This window comes from Calidris pugnax, unplaced genomic scaffold (genome assembly GCF_001431845.1).
Source record: "Calidris pugnax isolate Ruff unplaced genomic scaffold, ASM143184v1 scaffold54, whole genome shotgun sequence".
Taxonomy (NCBI): Eukaryota; Metazoa; Chordata; class Aves; order Charadriiformes; family Scolopacidae; genus Calidris; species Calidris pugnax.
Window position 1 is genome coordinate 9,235,939 of NW_015090864.1, and position 22,045 is coordinate 9,257,983.

At 36.7% G+C, this 22,045-nt stretch overlaps 1 protein-coding gene across 1 annotated transcript in view; it reads right to left on the bottom strand.

Annotated features, from left to right (window-relative positions):
* The window catches only part of PTPRN2 (protein tyrosine phosphatase, receptor type, N polypeptide 2), a 644,397-nt gene that overhangs the window by 395,476 nt on the left and 226,876 nt on the right, over positions 1-22,045 (bottom strand). The window contains exons 4-6 of the mRNA XM_014945055.1: positions 21,556-21,673; positions 16,297-16,459; positions 2,375-2,846 (exon numbers count right to left, since the gene is read on the bottom strand). Coding sequence (XP_014800541.1) covers positions 2,375-2,846; positions 16,297-16,459; positions 21,556-21,673 — 753 coding nt within the window. The remainder of the gene's footprint in view (positions 1-2,374; positions 2,847-16,296; positions 16,460-21,555; positions 21,674-22,045) is intronic.

The following is a 22,045-nucleotide window of genomic DNA, read 5'->3' on the forward strand; positions in this document are numbered from 1 at the left end:
CCAAATGGTATGACAGAGTAACTTTGGTATCAGTCCCACAGGGTGGTCTGTCCTCTTCCACCCCATCACCTAAATGGCTATATATTAGCTGCCCTCAGCAACTGAGTGCCATACAGACTGGGCACCACAGCTTTGCAAGGCAGTGGGCGTGCAAAAATATTTTTGCCTATAAACATAGAAGTTTGTTATTTTTTTAAAAAAAGCTATCTGAATTACTAATTTTGTGACCTTTCCAACACAATGGAGAGATGCATTCTGTAATACACCAAAAATGAGTAGACTAGAACATATCACTTAAAACTGAGCCAAATTCTGTACATGGCTGGTGCAGAAGACAGATTAATGATTCCACTATTGCACAGTGACTACAAAGGCAGTGCCCACGCACATCATGCTCCTCCTAGAGGTAACAGTTTCCAAATCTGATAGAAAAAGAGCTCCACATTTCCTTCTCTTGTATTTCTCCCTCAGGGTGCCTTGTTAGCTAATTTACCTGGCACTGTTTTGCAGCAGTTCTCAATGCTAATCTGCTCAGTACCTTCTGGATTGTTCTCTCAGTCAAGCTCCTTTGTCTAATCCTGTGCCAGATGCAGCAGAGAATGGAGCCCATACGACTGCCCCACAGGCTTTCCAGTGTTTTTGAACAGTTCTGTGGTTTAGAGAGTGCAAGACAGAAACCACCCACAAGCATACAGAAGTCCTGAAGGACTGGAGAGATTGGAGAAAGGTTAAAAGCAGAAAGAGATGGCGCGGTCAGCCTGGCAAATCTGAATCCAAACCACCATCATTCCAATGGACCGCACTTTAAACAACAAATACACTGGGGTCTGTTCTCACCAGTTCCTTATGGGACTACTAAGTGGCTCAAAAATACAAAGGAAATCATACTATTTCCTACTCAAATGATTCATAATTTTATGTCTATGCAACCTTTAAAAGCTAATGCAAGGGAAGAAGTTCCTACAGGGCACATTATGTATGTGAAGTCAAAGCAGTACAGCGCAATGAAATGTGAAACATGTTATTCCCTCTAAGTGTTAAGCATTTTTTTCCCGGTTGGCTCCTACCAGGAAAGGTGAAGTGGAACAGCTGGAGGATAATGAAACCAGCATGTGCCTAGTTTGTTTTGAGTCTGGCAACAAAATTGTCTAACCTGTGCAAGAGACTCACAGTGCCACCTGGATTTGATTTTACATTATAGTTCGTTCCTTGAAACCTATTATCTCTGGGCACCATACCAAGAATGCTTTCACTTCTGAGCATCCTTTAGATTGTAAGCATTATCTTTCCTCTGCTGCAACTTTGACATTTCTGTGTGTTGTGTTTAAAAAAAAAAAACAACAACAAAACAAATCAAAGAATGTATAACTTCATGGCTGATAATAACTACAGAAGGGATTCAAAGGAACCCTCTTACATATCACCAAAACTCATTGGGATAGTGGTGACTACAGTGTAACAGATGAAACTGCTTGGCAATGGTGGAGGATCAGTTTTTCCATTTTCCAGGCATTCTGAACCACTGGTATAACATCAATAGTTAGGTTAGTTTAGAGAAACAACAAAGTGACTGAGAATTATTTTCTAAACTCTGCCTGATCCCCAGCCATGACGAGAAAACCCATCTTGTCTTACAAAGCAGCGTTTCAAATATATCACAGTATCCCATGAGACACTACACTTCATCTTCATTTAAATATTTGTTAAACTATCACATACAAAAGAAATCAGGATCTTGTCATAATTAAGCAGCTTTAGCCAAAAAAGATTTTAAAACAGCAAATGGGTTGTTTGGTATAGAATGTCCAGCTGCATCCCCACCTTCTTGTATTACCCTGTGTCCACCTGTCCACATAACTGGCAGACTCCTCCTCTCTCTGTGTTTGCGCCAGAATTTATTTCAGTGTTAATTTCTGTGTCTAACTTTGAATTTCACCCATGCTCTTTGAATTTCTAGTTAAATACAGAGAAACAGAACAAAACCAGACATTTCCATATTATCTATATATAGTGTGGGATGTATGCATAAAAACAGATTTGACAGCAAAGATATGCCTATAATTACGTGTTGTTTGTAAAGCGCTTTGAAAATATAACACGTTACATAAATGCTACGTCTTACCGAGTGCCATATATTTCTGCATGCATATGGAAGGTGGGTTGAAGAATGTGGGTAGATGTTTGCAGGGAAAGAGTAGTTAGAATGCTGAACATTGTTATTATAAGTATTATGGTAGTTATAAATACGCCAATAGAAGCAGATATATCAAGATATATCAGAATATCTTTTTTTTTTTTTTTCTTTTTCTCAAAAATGCTCACTGAACATTGGGGAAACTTCAGATAAGTTAAAATAAGTAAATATCAACTTTACCATCCACTACGCTCAGAGGGTCCTTTGGATCATCCTGGGAAGCAGATTTATGATTCACCATTTCAGGGGTTGGCCCAAGCACTCCAGGTGCAGGTCTTGCCTGGAACAGCTTCTTCATTTTAAAATCTGCTTTTTCTTTGGCAAAAGTTCCATCAAAAGGACTGACTTGCGAAGAGTAGAATCTATCGGCATAAACGTGAGACCCTTTAGTCCTGCTTTGAGAGCTTTTCTCACTGCTTTGTGCTGACAAGTTCTGCGTGATGTACGTGTGCAGAGCAGCCAGCAGAGTTTTTTGGTCAAGCCCCATTTCTGACTCCGGCGAGAACTTGTCTGACTGAGGCTGGGTGAAGGTCCTCCCATGGAGATTCTCAGCGTGCTGTTGATGGGATGTTGGTGCATGGGCCAAAGGAAGTGCTTTTTCTTTGGGTTTTTGCATCAGGTAGTACCTGACAGGATCATTGTAGACATAGCTCTAGAGAGAGTAGAACGTGGAAAAACCAGACTGGGTTATTATTGCTTTGTAATGATTATTGTTATGGAGGAATCACAGGCATAATCCTTAGCATTTTACCCACCTACAATAATTAGAACCTGTAATGCATGTGAAGATTGCAAACCTCAAACTGGTATGTTTGCTTTAGAAGCACTATCACTTTAGTGCAAATTCCGCAAAACAGTTTATTAAATTATTAAATAGCAAAATAAAGAGATTAGAGAGAGAATGATACAAATCACACTTGATGTTACCTATGCATGCACTATTTGTATTCAGTCAGACAAAGAAAATTCAGTAAAGCCATTTTCCCTTTGGGTTTTACTAGACTTGTGACAATAACTTTTTTTTTCAGGTTACTTATCAAAAGCTAGCAAGTCAAATAAAAAATATCATTTTTTATAGAACACCAAAAAAGTGAAACAATTCTTTTGTACATATAATATTTTGTTCTATTTTAAATTAAATCTTTTATTTTTTCACTAAATTAAACCTGTAAACAATATGTCCTCTGACACCATAGAGAAAGGTAAAAACAGCCTTTACTTTTTTTTTTTTAATTCTTTTGTTATTTTCAGGTAAAACTACTCATCAAATTAAGCAAGAATGTAAAAAAAAAGTTGCAGTCAAGCTAAAATCATGTTTTTGTTGAAAAAGTGCTTGGGAGAAAGTGAATAGGTGGGCTGGCACTAGAGTTTTCTATTTTCAGTTTCAGATTTTCAAGGATACACTTGAAATCTAGCACTTTAAAACAATTATTATTGTCTTCATTGACATTTTTTGTTGTTGTTGATGATGAAATCTAGTTTTGATGACAAATTCTAAATTCTCCTTAAGTATTTTAAGCCTCTATCCAGCATATAAAACAATATACTCATTACTTAGTATTACATTTACTAGAATTTAATCCTAGAGATATTTTTGTTATGATCACGACCCGAAGGCAGGAATTTTTGTTTTTAATAAAGCATTTCTGCCCTCCCAAATAATTTCAAAAATCATTTTCCTTCAACCCTTGCTAAATACAAATTGGAAATTGGAGGTCTATTTATATTCAGAATTATTCCAATTAAATTGTTTGTTTATAATTCCTTCAAGACACTTTGCTGAAGTTGCATCCCATACTGTATGTTTGTTAAAGCTGCTTCTCAGCTGAGGTTTCTTGGTTAAACTGTCATAGGAAATGTATTACAACGTGAGAAACTTAGGACGGGGATCATTTCAGTTCTCACTGCTACAACTTGTAGTGGATCTTGTGTCCCTGTTCACTGATAGCATAATGGTTTAGGACAGAAAAAGCTACAAAATACATATTGAATGTAGAGTCTATACAACCCAGAGGAGAGCAATTAGTAGAACTTGGCCACAAAAATCATTATTTACATATTTCCTAATGGACTTAGTAAACGCAAAATAAGTAAAGTTGATAAGCTATTCCAGAGATGAATAAAAACTTTTAGATTTTATCTAGGTCTTTATTTATGGAGAATAATTTTGCTCTCCACCTGAACAATTGTATTTCTTCTGGTAGCAGTCAGTTCATTTTGGAATATATATTCATAACTCCTGCTTTCCAAAAGGGTTATCCTCCCCCTGAGAAAAGACTGAAAAGATTCACTCTGTGATTCCATACCATGATTTGTAGATTTATGGCTTATGCAACTTTATCATGAAAAAAATGGCACTTTGGTATCTTTGGCTTGTGATCTACCAACACAAGGCTTTTGACTTCTGCAGGTGGTCTTTAACATAGAAATGTGTTTTGTTAATGCCAAGAAATCGAGCTAGAGTAAGACAGTGTCAAAGAATATAGAGCTAGAGATCAAGCAGCTTTGTGTATGAAATATTTTAATGTCCCCTGGGAACTGTATCAAACAACAGCAATGTAGCTCCGGTTCAGTGCACCAGCTGCAGGGTACGCACTGCTCTGCTCAACACCAAGGGGGGAGCCAGTTGTCAAAATACAAGTTGAACGCTATTTACATACTTAATAGCAAATCCTAGATGTGAAAACCTACTAGTTGTATATATTTCTCTCTCAATTTCAACGAGCCTTTGCATGGGGTAATTAACTCTTTAATGATACTCACGCCCTAGAAGAAACTGCAGAGAATGACACAGAGCAATTCACATACCCTGCCATCTCCCTTTCCTACTTACGTACCTTGCCATTTTTCCTACCTACTCCCTACTCTGTCACCTTTTGGAGGACCTTCTGGGGCCAAGGGAAGGAAGAAGAGGGAGCTGGGAAAGGGAGAAACATGGCATGGGGCAGGGGGAAGAGGACATTCCCTATTCAGCCATGGAAAGATATGAAGTCAGCTCAATCCAGCTTGTGTAACTGTACCCTGACTTGGATCATTGTCCTATATCCAGCTGCCTCTTTCACCTCTAAAGCTTTACTAATAAATCAAGTCTTAGTGGGAGCAAAACTGCTAGACAGTCTCAAACCACTTGTGAAAGATTAGGGTCAGGAGATGGGGGCTCGCTTTTGATGAGCTACTTAACAAGTCCAAATATCCTTTAACATTAACAGATGTGTGATTTCCTACTCTTGCAGACAAGTACATGAAGAAAGAAAACATAACAAAACCACCAAGTGATTTTACACAAATTGGCTATAAAAAGGGCCAGTCCTGGGCTCAGAGCTGCACCTCTATCAAGAAGGGGCAGCCTCTCAGCAGCTTGACAGGTCACACTTCGGGTAGTAAGGGATGAAATATTAAAAGTTCTAATTAAAGTACAGCCCCGACAGCTCAGCTGTCTTCACAGTGCACTCAGATACCAGCCCATCTGATGTAGCTTAGTCTGACTTAATTAAAGGGATCTCGCAGCTGTATTGTATGGCAACCCTCAACTTGCAGGAGAAAAGATCTCCTTCCTCAGCCCTCCCACCTCATTGCAAACAAAACAAAGCATCAAAAATATATGTGCCAACTGAAATATGCAAGGTGAAATCCAAATAAAATTGCAGCATGGATAAATACAATCCTAGACTATGGTTTTGTGTTAAGTGGCATGTGAAAGAAACATATTTTTTACAGAAAAAGGAGAAAAATATCTGCTATATGTAGTTTAGAATCCAGTGAAAATTTACATCTGAAGTTATCAATAACAATTGCAGAGCACTGCGACAATCTTATTTGAAGTGTTTTTGCATTCTAACCTCCTTGAACAGGAACATTGCTAGTTTGAGTTACTTCCAAGATAAATGGCCGAATCCATGGCCAGTGAAAAAAATCTGTAAATTCCCTTGTTGGTGCCTTTGGAGAAGCTGCTAACATCACAGAGAAGCAGAGGGAAACATGGAGCAGGAAAAATTTAAAAAGAATATGAATTTCTAGACTGATCAAACTGGATCTATATAAAGCACTGACAGTAACTGCAAAAAAACCCCCACAAACCAGACAAACACAAAATGTACAGAACTAAGAAAGCATACTCTAGTTACCGTATAACTGGTTTATACTAAATGAGATTAGAATACGGGTCCCTATTACTATCAGGAATAATTTTATTTTTAGTAGATAAGATATTGTTCAATTATCTCATGTCACTGATACGGCATTTTAAAAAGTACTCTGAATTGCTAAAAACTGAGTTTAAAAAAATCTTATTTCTCCATCTGCACAAGATTTTCCTCTTCTTCACCACCTTTCAAATAAGCTATCTCAATAATTCACACATTATCAAAAGAAACCACACACTAACCTTTCTGAAGACGGAATTGTTAGGGCAATGTCTTGTAGGTTTAGGTATGTAAGTAACTGACATTTACTGCATGGAAGTTCGCAGAAGGGCACATTAAATTACACCCTGCAGATCCACTGTACAATAGTCTACGGGCTACACATTTTCCTTTTTTTTAAAAAAAAAAAAAATTAAAAAGGGAGCAGGATTAGATACATACAACCCAAGGCACAGATAAATGCTGTTCAATTTATCCACTAAGGGGTAGACTGATTTGAATATTTTGCCCAAGTGCAGAAAGAATGAAATTAAATTTATGACAAAATATTTCCTTTCTTGAGGACACATTTTCTAAATCTTGAAGGTGTATAGAACTAACAAAAATCCCTCAGGAATGCATAAAGAAGAAATCTTCCTCCATCAACTTTACTTAGCTTTTTCTGTTTGATGGATTTTCAGATATTAACTCATGTTTCCTACCACCTAAATTTGGTTGATTCTACATACAATACTTAATCTACTATTTGAGATAGTGGTAGTACGCTCTCTAAAAGTAGAAAAGAAAAACACAACAAAAACTGGAACCAGGCCCTCCCTTACCAATGGTGGAGTAAACTAAAAGTTTCCAAAGGCTACCAAAAATTAAATGATCTCATACTTTAACTCACTGTGTGGAGTGAAAGAAGGTTACCAGAAGCAGTCTAAATACTTTGTGAACCACACGTGCTTGCCTCATGCAAACTTGCTATATGGGAAACACATGTACCTGAGTGAATCCCAAACTAAACACGAGCCTAGGGACTCTACCTGGTTGCCAGATCAGTGTGCAGGCTGTGACTTTATACACCGGATTTATCTTTACCTTGAGAGAAATCCAGCCAAAAATGTGAACCTGAGGGCCAAATGGGTGTTGTGGAGTGGATTACAGTGCAAAGTCCCTGGGATGGAGCTGAGTAAGCAGTACAGCTGGGTCCTTACGGCATCACAGCTAAAGTAGCCAGACCTATGTTAACAAAGCCTTAATTCTGGTGAGCTGCTCTTCCCATACAGTGCTACACTGTCAGAAGGATATCTTAGCAGGCTTCCAGCTAGCTTCAAGCTAGCTGAAGTGGGACCTCTTCTTTATAAGCCTCCATGTGCCGTAGACGTGATGTTAAACACTCTGCACTGCATTCAGTGTTAGGTTTCTCTGAAAATAACAGGTAAAGCCATGAAAAAAAAATACAATTTTCTGAGTAATCGCAGGGCAAAAGAGCTTTCTACCAACTGGTAATGACCTTTTCATGTACTATGGATAAGGACATTATACCATGCATAAAAAAAAAGAACTCATAAGATTAATTCAGAATCCAGAAACTGGTAAAGAGGCCAAACCCGTGACTCCTGCAGCAATGGGATAGCATCAGACCACTGTCTTTTCAAAGATTTGCAGGCTTAGGGCAACAGGCACCATTAGAGGCATCTTATCTGACCTATATCCACTAATAATTTTCTGTATCTATCTCCTATTTTCTTTCTGAGAATTACAACGTCTTTGAAACCATTTAAGAACTACATCAGAGAAGTAAAGATGGCAAAGACTGTCAATGAATACCCTGTAGTTTGCAGTGTCAAAAGCTTGATCAAGCAAAAGGGATCCTCAGAGTCTCCTTTGATCAAAACCAGTGATGACTTTGCTTCCTAATTCTGGCTGTAAATTTGCAGTGTACCAGGATTGTCTGGATCTGACTGCATGCCATTCAACAGTCTACATTGCTGGAATTTCAGTTGACAGACATTTGATTGTGAGCAGTATATTTTACTGCTCTTAAAAACAACCCTCCAAAACAAAAGAAAAAAGAGGATAAATACATTGGTTTATTTATGTATAAGTTACTTTTTAAGAAATTCACTTTTAAGTTTCAAATGTTCCCATCCATTCTTGGTCTCCTTTGGGATGCTGTTAGCTGCATGCCTACCCTTCAACCTCTCCAACAGACAGTCCTGCATGAATAATTTTTATCGTTAGTTGCCATTTCTTTTACTGCTGAGCTCACTAGCTTTAGTCCTCATAGCTAACTGCTGGTTACTCTCTCTATTTCTAACAAATCTCCATCCTAATATTTAAAACAAAGGTTCTAAAGTATTTCCTTTGGTGTAAAAGGAGTGCCAGATTGTTTTTCCTCAGCATTCATCATTTGCCCACCACAAATAGAAATGTTAGTTTTACATATTGGGTTCCATGATAACCTGGCTTTCCTACACACAGAGAGGGAGCAGAGAAAAATGATGGGTGGATGAACCCCAATAACCTGATCAATGCCAAGGGGCCCCTGCCCTGAGTCATCTCTGGGTCGTCCCAGTGAGCCATCGGTCATGATGTCCAAGAGTGCCACCCACCAGGTGGGAAAATGGGAGCCTACAGCGGGGTGTGACTCCTTCTGGGATGCGAAGAAGAGCATCTTGTCATTGTACAAGGCATATTATGGGATGTTTAGAGAAAGCCAGAGAGGGAATGATCAAGGTGGATTGTGGAACAACTGTGGAGAAACAGAGGGGAAAGGAAGTAAAAGGGACCAGAAGCATGTAAGCAGGCTGGCCAGTATGCTTGTCTGACCATGCCTGGTGTCTGATCACCACAGTCTGTACTGACTTCTCAATAAACACCATTTCTAACTATTATTCTGGGTGAGGAGGTGTCTATTCTGTGTGTACGTATGGTGGTCGAGTGCAGACAACCAGAGTCAGACCATGGGTCCCATGGTGCCTATTGGCAGTACCTGCTCCAGTACCTGGCTATTGGCTAGACATGAGGACATGGAGCTGAAGCAGCTTCACCTCCATCAGGCTACCTGGTTCAGCAGCTCCATAACATCACTAATAAGAACCAAAAAGTGACAGTCAGCCTTCAGTGGCTGGTAGAAATTGTGCAGCATGATGATCAGTGCTGATAGATATACCAGAGTTTACCAGCTTCCCGTGTCTGAGAACAGTTTGCTCGTATGTCAATAAGTCTGTTACTTAAGGTTTCAGTGAATGATGTTTAAACACATTTTCTGTAGGCATATGCTGGTATATTGAGCTAACTCATTATCTAAAGATGATTTACATAGAAATATGAAGACCTGCATCTGCCAAAAGTTGAGCACATTAGCACCAATTCAATTTATTTATAACTCTAACATATGAATCTGGAGATTACTTTTACCAAAGAAATGCAAGTGAATAGAAATCTGCAGGATCCATGTCTATAATATTACTTTACAATCCCATTGAAAGCAACCAACCATTCCCTGGAAAACTGCAATAGATAAGGTGAGGGGTTTTTTCCCTCATAAAAAACATCGGTTGTTGCACTGTCCTGAATGCATACACCAGCCCACTCACACAGAAGTTAGACAACATAAGTTTAATTTGTGTGAACTCTACCCTCTCATTTTATAAGTATGATCTAAAAATAAATATAGGATACACTTTAAAATTTGTACCAGCTCCACCATCTTCTATTTACTGAGCCCAGTGTAGTGAAGTACAGTGAGTAAATATTTGCAAGAAAAATAGCAAGCCTGCAGGAGAACTGACAGAAAAAACCTCTCCAAATACATGGTATTTGGCAAAAACCGAGTTGATTTCAAACGGATGGAAAGGGACCTGAAAAAGAGGGAAATCTTATTGTCCACTGAGTATTCAAGATTTGAAAATTTTCAACCTATGTTTCATCTGGAAATGACTAGAAATTAATGGATAGGCCTTTTAAAATAAACCTCCAGGCCTACACACATCATTAGTAATATTATTTCTACAGCATTTGTATCTACAAATCATTGTACAAATAATTAATCTTTACAAGATTACAAATCTTTACAAGCAGTGTGATAAGTGAAATTACCATTTTTCTATCAAGATGTGGACATGTGGTTGTAGGTAAAGGTAGGTGTTAGGTCTAAGACTTGAAGAGCACAATACTGACACTAGAATCTTCACTTGCTAAATTATTAAGCTCAAAAATAAAATCACAGCTCACATGTAGCTTGCCAAACTGTGTATTTATACCGCAAACAACCTGGCTGTAGTTTTTCTAGGCTTTGTAGCCATGATTCTGTTGGATCTTCAAATGTATGAGTACCGTTCCTCCCATAAAAAAATTGCTATCTAGACGAGATTTGTGCAGGATGGCAAATAGGACAGAATTTACCACGTCTAATTTTATATATCTAAATTAGAATGGATGGATCACAACTTGGAAATTCCTTTTTTTCTCTCCACTGATCATAAAATCAGTTTAGGTTGACTGGCACCAATGCAAACATCTGTATTTGGTCAAATTAATTCTGCTCTGTATTTATGGGGTTGGGGTTTTTTTCATTGGTTTTGGGGTTGGGTTTATTTTGTTGTTGTTGTTTTCATTTTTTGGAAGAGTTATATTTTACTGAAAAGAACCATGGAGGGGAGAATGATCCCAAATATTAAATACTTATGTGAGATTTGAGGCTTAACTTCTAGTCTACAGTCCACCAAAAAATTCTTGCAGAAACTCAGGAAAGGTGTCTGTGAAATAGGGGTCTTAATTCTTCCCTACTTTGTAATGGCATTAGCTAAATAAATACATGAATGCTTGTGAGATGTTCAGGTTTACTCTAATGGTTGTTGTATAGATATGGTGAATAGGTGGGCAATTCTGTAGCTTCGGGACACTCTAACAATTATTCCTGATATTTTTATAAAAGTGCTTATGCACAGGGCAAATTACATTTTCTTAGTTATAGATAATCCCACATATATGAAATATTAAATTTTACATTTATATAAGCAGATTTTAAGTGTATACGTTGCAGAACGATTTTTGCCTTTTAGCAGTCAGCTGTCAAATCAGTTTCTGATGATCTTCATTACGTACTGTATTTTAATCAGTGTTAGATAAATAAGGGTACCGCTTTTTTGAATTAAAGCTCCAGATTAAAACAAGCAATGACTGCGTAATTTCTTACTAGTTAATCACAGTAATGATTATTTGCAGATAAATTCAGAGTACATCTTTAAGCCCTTGTGCACTCAGATTTTCTAAAATAAATAATAATCCTTTTTAATAATTATCCTACATGCTAGATCTTTCAGGAGATCAATTACAAAGCATCGAACAATTTATTTTCAACCCAGCAAAGCTATGAGTACTCTTCCCTGAATGTGAAAGAGGAAAATGGGTGGAAGGTTCCCTCTTGTACCAAGGACTGAAATACAAGCTTTACCAAATGCCTTGTCTAACCTTCATACCCTTCTAGATTCCAGCAAACTGACTCTGTCACAATAGTTTTTATTTTCACATTCTCCCCTTTCAGCACCACTTTACTGCTTATCTAACAACCCACCATACCCCTCTGCCATTCACCAGTGACTGTATCTGTTTGTTTTTCCCTTCATGATTCTGCAAAGACCTTTAACTTTATTAGCGACTTCTTTGATGTAAAGATTCCGTTTTTTTCCTAAGTCTTTCCTTAAAGACTTTTAAGAATACTTGAGACTCAGAGATTTCCGCAATCACAATGGTTATACATAAAGTTTACCTTGAAAATTTATGTAAGGAATTTAAATCCAAAGAAACAGAAACAGCAGAAAATGGATGAAGCTCCTAAGGACTCTGACATAATTTTCTCTTCTTCCCTACACTATGTAGTAGGGCCTAAATGGCACACCAGCCTGCAGAAGACCTTGGCAGCAGGTAGGACCCATGGCTGAATATCTCAGAAGAAGGAAGAAGGAAGGAATAAAAGCAATTACATGCATCTTCTAGCCCTAAAAACCTAAACTATAAATTGGAGACCCCTGCAATAAGAAGGGTTTTCAAGAGGAGTCCATGGAGTATCCAGCCCATGGAGCACAACAGTGCATTTTTGCCAGCCTGCGGCATTAAAAAAATTCACAACTCATACTACTTGAAGGCATAAGGATATGTAAAAATGATACCTAGTTCAAGGAATAAACAAGTAGCTTCAGCTGAGATATTTTTATTTTCTTTCTCATTTTGAGACTTTTAAGTATGTCTGGATCAAGTTTTAATCTTTTATCTTTCTGTGATGACTGAAAAATTATTTTTGGTCAGATGAAAGCAGCATAATTGAAATCTCCTGTTGAACTGCAGGCATTTGAACTTTTTAAAAAACTATAATGGAAGACCACTCCTCACTGCCTTGGTGAAAAGTAGATAACAGGAGTATTTGCTTCCATACTGATCATTTTTGCTGCCTCTCTTTTTTGCTTGGCTGTAAAGGCCGCTCTGGACGTACCTATTTGTTTCTTTTTTCCATCTCCTTTATTTAAAGATTTCCTCAAGGCTTCCCACATGCCCTGCTATGCAAACACTTACACAGAGCTCACCAGCAGGGCTGCCGTCAGCGGCAAAGCCAGCAAGCTCTCCTTTTACAGCTGACTAGCTTTAGTAATATCAGCTATCTGCAGTCCCTTCAAACCCAACAAAACTCTACCTTTCTGTTTCTGTAGGAGTGTCAACAGCGTAGTGTTTTTTTCAGGGTTTTGGGTTTGTTTTTTTTCTATGAGACAGGGATTTGTTCTAACTGGAGGGGAGAAGGGCAGAGGAATTCACACATGATTTGAAGCCTCTGCATTTCTTGCCTCAGTATATAAGATAAACCAAGCTTTCTCATTATATGCATGTGCCTGGTTATATGTTTTTTTTCCATACTAAGTCCAGATTTGGTAGAAAGGAATAAAAAATCTTGATAATGCAGCATATTGTGAATGGTAAAACCTTCATTAAACTCAAGTGGGGGGAAAAAAATCCAAAACCGAAAGGCCAGTAGCTAATGCTTAAGTAACAAATGCCACCAAGTGCCCATTTTCTGAACAACTCTTTTCAGCTGATCCAAAGTGAAATGTTCTTTACGACTGCAATCCTCAGGAAACAGACACGTCAAATCTTCTGATTTACTGCTATTTATCCAATGGCAGAGTCATTATCAACTGGTTAGATTATTACTTGCAGGAGACACTCTCTAAATACTGAGAAAAAATTCTAAGTTAGTGATGAACTTCAAGCGCTTCAAAAATTGCTCAGAGAAGCTCTTGCAATAAATAGTAGACGTTATAGGAATTTTGCTCCATCACATGATTTAAGTTTAATAGTGTTATTTCTGTCACTGTTCTATCAAGCCTCAAGCTGACATTGTTTGAACCAGGGAACTAGGAAAAGAATTTCCTGTCTTAGGTTTTGCCTTGTCTTTGTGTCTTATTTTACAGCTTTATGCATAACTGTATGTGTGCTCTCTCCGTGATACCCTTGAAGCTCTGAAGTTTTATTTTGATAATACACATCAAAGATAACAGCAAAAGTAAAAGCCAAAAGTTTTTAAATTAATGCAATTAAAAATATTTAAATTTAGATACAAAAAAAATTTTTGGAGTATAACAAATATTTTGAATCCTCTTTGTCTTTTTTTTTTTTTTTTCCTCTGTTTTACTCTTGGCCAGAGTCCTCTGATGACAGTTTTGGAACAAATCAGATTTCACTCAGCAAGTCTGCCTAGAAGCACTAAATTTCTGCAAGATGCAGCTATACTTCATAGCAAGTAAGGTATCAAAGACACCAGAGCAGTGTTACATCTCCTATTCCCCGACAGCAAGAATGAAGTGACAGAGGTAAATATATACTTGAAAGAAAAGTATTTTTAAGAAGGGTAGAAGCCCACAAGCTGTAATTCTAAGTTTAAGTAGGGTAAAGTACCTCTTTCTTACCATTAATTTTAATCAGAAAATTGCAAGAAAGTTAAAAAGATAACACTGTTGCTACAATTATTTAATGTAGGTTCATAATTTATCCATATAAGAAATACCAAAATAAGGTACCAAGTTTTTGCTGAAGAATGCAATTAAAGTGTGTAAGATAGCCATTTTCAATTTCAAGTGGTATGATGATATCAAATGCAACTCCTGCAGTTGCTTTCCTTCCTATTCTTTCCAAATTGTTAAATTTTACATTTATTCTGCTTCCTGGAGTATCAAAAATCCTGCTTTCTCTTTTGTTTAAATGTTATTCCATTAATGACATGATGAATCAAGAGACAAACCCAGTGTCCCCCTTCTTTCTTTTTAAAGAATAGCAGTTGCATTTGATTTACAAAGAACCCGGAAACGTCTCCAGGATCATTTAAAATTCAATGATTGATTCCTAAATTTTAAGATAATTTTCCCTTTTTTTTTTTTTTTTCCTAATTTTAAATTATAGGTAACCCATCTGACTCAACGTCTGTTGTTTTAAAATGCTCCTTAGTAAATAGAAGTGTTCAGTTTGCTCCTATACGTGCTTCATTTCCAGATTTTCTCCTCCTTATCCCACTCCCCCAGGCTTCAGAGTACCCATCTCCATGGCAACACTCGATAAGGTTGGTGGGTGGTGTTATCACAGCAGGCTTCCCCACAGAAGGTCTCAGCCATATGGATTATTTATGAACTTGCATGACAGCACCAGACCCACTGAAATACCTCATGAGCAAGTTTTCTTGTCTCAAAAAAACAGTGATTCAAAGCAGGGCATCCTCACTGCCGTCAGCACCCGTGAGTAGAGTGTGGAGGAAAAGTACCACAAAGGTGGTCACTCATCCATCCCAAAGCTGCCTTGCTGTTGCCTGCAAGTTTCTCTTACCTCAGATGAACACCTAATGACATACACCATAAATCATAAGTGTTATTTACGCCAATCAGTGAAATTGGAAACTTGAGGCTCCTGACAAGAATAATAACATTTCAGTTATACCATGACTAAATAGTTGATACAACTGATACTGTTGTTGGGAGTTGCTGTTGCAGACACACTGCAGTAGTTCTGTGTCTCTGAGCTAATTCCTGGAAAAAAATAGCAGTTTGGCTTTGACACTATATTTGCTTTGCCTGATTTTTTTCCTAAAATGTCAGTACATTTTTTTAGCTAGAGTTGTTGAATTTACACTGTATTCATGCAAATATCACATACCAATTTTTTGAAAGGATCACTATAATAGCAGCCTATTTCTTTAAAATAATAGATTTCTTTGGATAAATACATTTTTTGAGCAAAAGACATAGGGCTATAACAGTCTGTTATATGTAAACCCTTCATGCAATCATTTTTATAAATTTATCAAGCTACATCTTAGAGCAAGACAGATTTTCTCTAGAAAAAAAATAAATTGTTTTAGTTCTCAGGCATATGTGGGTTTTTTAAACAGAGCCAATACTCAAGATTTAAGGTTGTGTTTACTAGCTGTATGTATATTTATAATGTATACATGTGAACCTTAATTGGTCATGATGGGCATCTTTTATGATCGGAAAGAAGTAGGAAAAGTTGAGGCACAATTCATCAGATTTGTTACCAATGAAAGATTATATTAATTGTACTGTAAGCACCAATAATTCCCAGGGTAGTGCTGCCAGCATTTTGGAGAGAAGCAGTTCAGGTGCTGTAAGAAGCATTTCAGATCAGCCAGTGAAGATGTTGCAATCATCACCCCGCTCTTCCTCCTCCCTCACATATAAACTGTCCCATGTTATGGTAAAACACTCTGGATTAGAAGAACTGTATTATTTACAATGCTGAAGCTGACCCAACTCTTTTGGAGAGAACTAGGTGAGTGCAGTTATGATAATCAGCTGCAGGAGGCAGTAAGAAAGAATGTCTGGTCTCGGGAGAGAAGGAAAAATTGAAAAATAAGGAGAATTCAAAGAAGGAAACCAAAATCCCAGAATGCAGGAACCACATTAAAAGTACTACCTTGACTGAAGCTTTGTCATTTGTCTTCCTTGGATACAAATTTGTAGCTGCAGACTGGGAGAGAACACCGAGATATTTAAGATATTGCTGAAGAGACTTGGCAAAGTTCACATCATTTTCCAGATCATAATTTCTTTCATTATCTGCATTCTGTTCCAAAGTCCTGCACAGCAAAAGCAAGGAAAAGACAGTTACCAGTCTGTACAATGTACAAAGTGCCCAACTAAAAAGTCACCATTTTATACTGCAAAGCACTGAAGTTAGTTCCATACATAACAAAAAAGTCACCCAGAAGCTTAAAAACCACAAAAGTATAGAAAATTCAATGTTTCAGAAAAAGCAGCCAAAAAGTCTTGCACTATTAACAATTTATTGCATGAATCAAAGTTAATGATCCAACAGTAAATCAAATAAAATGCCTACATCAAGGCAAAGACATATTCAGAAGAAAAGAAAATGCTTGTAAAAGGAAAATATGCATGATTAAATTGTACCCCAAAGAAATATGAGATGGTTCTAAGATTTTAAGAAATTGCTGGATGATGATGAGATTCAACTGCAATTTGGCCCTGCACCAATTTACAGAATAGTGAGACTACCGGGTGTGCAGAAATAACTGAGCAAGTCAGCCCCAGCGGAAGGCTTATAAAAGGAATAAAATGATGGGAAAAAAGTATTTCTTCTGGTCTTATGTGCTTGGGATTCAAGGAATAGCAGTGTTTCCTGACTGGTTTAGACAGATCTCGATGACGTTTGCAAAGGAAAGCTAAAAATGGGATTAAACAACAGCAGCGTAAAGGTGTTTATATAGGATTCAGAGCACTGTGTGCAATGAATCTGAATTTTTACCAGCTCTCCTCATCTATCTCAACAACATGTCAATGATGATGATAATTTAAATGTCAACACCAGTAACTATTTAATCCCTTCTGTAAAAAAGCAGAGAGAGGATTCCCAGTCTGCTTTCCTCCCTGTGAGTGACACATTGTTTTGAGGGAAATCACCTTTTTGGTGTCACCATTTTTTACCCACATGCCCAAACACTTCTGAAGAACAATTGAAGAACAATTCCAGGTGGAAGAGCTTTTGAGCCCAACGAGATGAGGCATAATTTGACTTTCAGCATCTCCACACCACTGTAAGCAAAATTTTATTCTACTAGCCCACGTCATGGTGCTGATGTGGGGGCACAGCTTTTGGGAGTACCGTTAACACATTTTCCAAATTCTGGGTTTCATTACATTGCTTTATGCACAAAGTAACAGACTTCCTTCCATGCTCACAGCTGTACCAAATAATGTTCTGATGAATTTTATGCCAATAAATGTAATTAATAATCTAGTTTGCTGTGATGGCCTTGTAACCAATAGCATTCAGAGGGTTGCTCACTTTGAAGTACCAGAAAACCCATCAGGCACACAAACTCTAGGAAAATGAAGGTTTACTGCTATAGCTATCTTGATATAATTTACCATAAGTCTTGCTTCCTTCTTATGCTGTTTATACTTTTGTTGTATTCCAGAACTCTAAATTCTGCTTCATGACGGAGAGCGGCCATGCAAGTAACATTATCCACCTTGTTTTCATCTTAAAGCCAAACTAAAACTGTTCTGCAGTTTTAAAAAGAGCTGGGCAGTATGCTTTCAACAGAGACGAACAAATCGTGGAATCATAGAATATAAAGTTGGAAGGGACCTCAAGGATCATCTGGTCCAACCTTTCTTGGCAAAAGCACTGTCTAGAAAAGATGGCCCAGCACCCCATGCAGCTGAATCTTACAAGTGTCCAATGATGGGGAACCCACCACTTCCCTGGGGAGATTATTCCAACAGTCAATGTTTATATCCGAAGAGGCTCTCATCGTAGAAGGTATCCCACTTCTAAACACTCATCTTTCATTCATCAATGAACTCCAACACCTATCTTCTGCTTTCTTTGCTAACTTTGAAAAGAAAGGGAAAAGGAAATACCAGACCAAATTCTGCTCTGAGGATTTCCACTGGAGCTAATGGGAACTGAATGCACAGATAAAACCTGATATTTCGGTTAGGCTTTCAAGCCATTATTTACAGTATATAATCACTCACACTCATGGTAGAAGCAAAATCTGAGGTCTAAGATTTCTCATTTTTCTTATGGAGACAGTAATTACACTCAAATTGTGTTCAAATTCCACATTAGATGTAATATTTTATGGTAAAAACTTTAAAACATTTAAAATGTAAAAGCCTAACAAAGCATTACATTTTATTTGATGACAACTTTAATAAAATCCTATGAAAATATCTGAAAGATTTTTAAGATTGTTTGTAGTTCACCAGTATATCGCTGTTGTTCACCTTGTTAAGACAGAAGGAAAAATGCATTAAATGAGCTATAATTGCAACTGAATTAAAATATTTCTTTTAAATTTGACAAAGTGATATTGGAAAATGGATGAAAGACAAACGTATAAAAGCACCTGGTGAGTAGGAAAAATGACTGTCAGCTGAGTTCTTGTTGTGCACTTATTTGGAAGTATTTTCAGTTTTAATTTATTCTGAAAAAGGACTTTGCATACAATCAATGTCAGGGTATAAAGACAATAACACATATAATTATTTATCAATGGAAATAATTCTATATTTCCTACAAAACCCCAGCACTTTAGAAGCTTTTTTTAATGCTAATAACTAAATCACTGTACCTCAGATATTACGCTTTTCTAGAATGTTCTCAATTAATAAATACCACACTTTTTAGAAAAAAGTTTCTGTGAGAATCTTATTACTGACTTAATGATGGTTTTATTATAGAAATAATGCTATACCCCATTTCATACATTGAAGTTTGCTGGAAACGTTTGTGGTTTTGCCTAATTGCACCGATGAACACAACTGACATTTATTCCCTGTGTGCAGAATGGACTTTTTTCCTTTATCTTGGATCCTCTTTCAAGAGCAGGGATTTTTGAAATTTAATAAGGGCCCAGGAAATACCACGTACACTCCAGTTAGCCACCAAAGAAAGAACTTTCATCTTGAAATCAAGCTCCCAGCTTCAGCATTTTTTTAAAGATGAAATCCAAGTCTTCTGTTCCATCACATTTTATAGGCACTAATTTAGCCTAAGTCAATTTACCTTTCAAGTGTCTGAGTCTATTTTCTTGCTCTCACTAGCTCTGTGGGGATTAATGACTCATTAGTATGACTTCATATTGTCTTATTACACGTTACCCTTAATAAAAGGTCTTTCTGCCATAATGTTTCTTTGATAATTTAATACCTACACTAAGTTGCTTTTTTAATTATTTAATATTATCTGCTAAGATTTTAGCAAGTGCACTGAGCACACTGAGCACGTAGTAAACTTTATCAGAATCTACAAGATGCCAGAGAAAAAGTTCCTACTGTTCTCTGACCTACAGAATATATTGCAAATGGACAACCAGAAAAATCAATTAATGCTTTAAACTGTTGGCACATAAGATAATGCTTTCAGAAGCACAGCTTGGTAACTTCAGAAAATCCATCCACAATAGGAACTGCTATAAGTGGAACACATTTGAAATTCTGATGTTCCTAAAGTGTCAATATACAAAATGGATTATTTTTTTTCTAATGTATGGTTCTAGTTAAAAATGCAAAACAGCCAACACCTGATCACAATAGGAAACCTAAAAGTGATCATCTGTTCTCTGGCTACAAACTGAATTATTTTTTAGATCTTCTTTTATATTTTATTTCTATATAACTATGAATCTCAAACACTGCAAATTATAGCCTTGATCTTGCGGAAATATAGCCTATTTTGTCTTACTCTCATGAATAAAAGTTTTAGATACGCTCATTCTTAAAAAAATATCCTCAGAATATAAAAAAATAATTTCTGATACCATGTACAGACATTAATCTATACAGCAATGTTTTTTTGCATATCTAAGCAGTGAAAATATGTTTATCAATTCAATCATGTTATTATATATATCTATAATATTGATATTATATATATCTTTATATATATCTTAAATGTAGATAATATATATATTTTTATATATATATAAAATATATAGATCAGAATCTTCTTTAGAAGCTAAGTTTCTACCTTACTGCATTCCTGAAAAGTATGGTGCAGGGACTTTAAGGAATAAGCAAATATTTGAAATACAGGGTCAAATTGTACGAATTAAATCAAAACAAACCGACGTAAACACAGCTGAAACCACTGGGCAGTATCAATTACACAGCATTTTTATTTCCATAAAAGAGCAAGCTAAAAAAAAATGGTTTTGCAATATAGGCAAACTACATACTGTGGTATATGAAGATCTAAAGTCCATCTTTCAGTATCTTGCCTGTCAAGGCTAGAAGCTCAAGCTTTGTCCCACTATTAAGAAAGTTTTCTAACAAAAAGCACTTCTTTCAATTTCACTAATTTTGAGCTTGCATTTCTTAAAATCATGCAGGGGAAAGCAAAATTTACCATTTTTAACATTCCTAAAATTTTATGCATTTTTAAATTTCATTCTGTGTTTGTGTGGCTATAGAACACCTGTAGAACAGAACAGACCAGGTAAAAGAGTATATTTATATGTGTATATGTACATGAAGATGATATAATTGCAGGTTCTACATCCCTTTCCCTCTACAGAATTACAGATATTGCGGCTCTTGTCACCAATAACCATTAAGTCACCCCTCAGTATCTTGCAAGCCACGGGGAAAATGGCTCCTACAATGCAAAGAACAGATAGAAGTGTGTCAACACTGTGTTCTGTCACTGGAACTTGCATGAATCTCTCCTACCTGGATAAATTTTGCAACTAAAGCTGAGAATCTCTGGGATTTTAATAAATTACAGCTATGTTTTGGAAGAATAAGAATTTAAAAATATAATTAGTTGCTCAGAATATCATCCAGAATAAAATGTCTCCTGTGGATGAGCTACTGCCTAAGTCTGCCTTTTTAAACCAGTGATAAGTAAAGCTGGCAAAACTCAGACTAGACACTGCATAACTGGATAAAAGACCTCACATTCTCAACTCTGACACCTAAATTAACAATAAAAGGGATATTTTATAAACTTGATGATAGTCAGAAGAACAGGGTTGAGGGTTTTCATTCATTCTGTCTGCTGTTTTCCTACTAGTGTTTTCAGTGCTATTGTACAATCGGTTCCCTTTCATCATGTAGACAGTGGTTTGGGTGATGTGTTTAATTCATCGTCAGTACACTTCCCATCATTTACAAACCCTCCCAAAAAACATCACTGAAGACTTACCTTCCTGCTTCGGATCCTTCAGATGCAAATATATCAGGGCGTCTGTTGTGGATTTTGTGAATGGCTGAGAGTTCCTGACCAATAACATGCTGTGTATAATCATCTTTCCAGGTGAAACCTGATAAATAATGAAAAAAAAAAAAAAATAAAAGAAAACACACTATTTAATAACTTAAAAGTTATTAAAGAATATTTGTTCAACTGGAACCAAGAATGAACTATGGATTCTTCTCTGCTCTATGAAATTTTGTTAATCAAACTTTCATTACAATGGAAGGAAAGAAGACAGTAGATTATGAGAGGAGATTTTGAAAGACTTTACTCTTAGTGGAATTTTAGCTAGTTACAAATTAGCTTTAATAGATTTTAAAAAAAAAAAAAAGGCTACTTTGGACAGCTGTGGAAAAGAGTTATCTCACTAGTGGGTATCTATTGAAGGGTTGCTTCACTTCTTCTGCACTCACGGTCACCATCCCTTCACAGAATCACA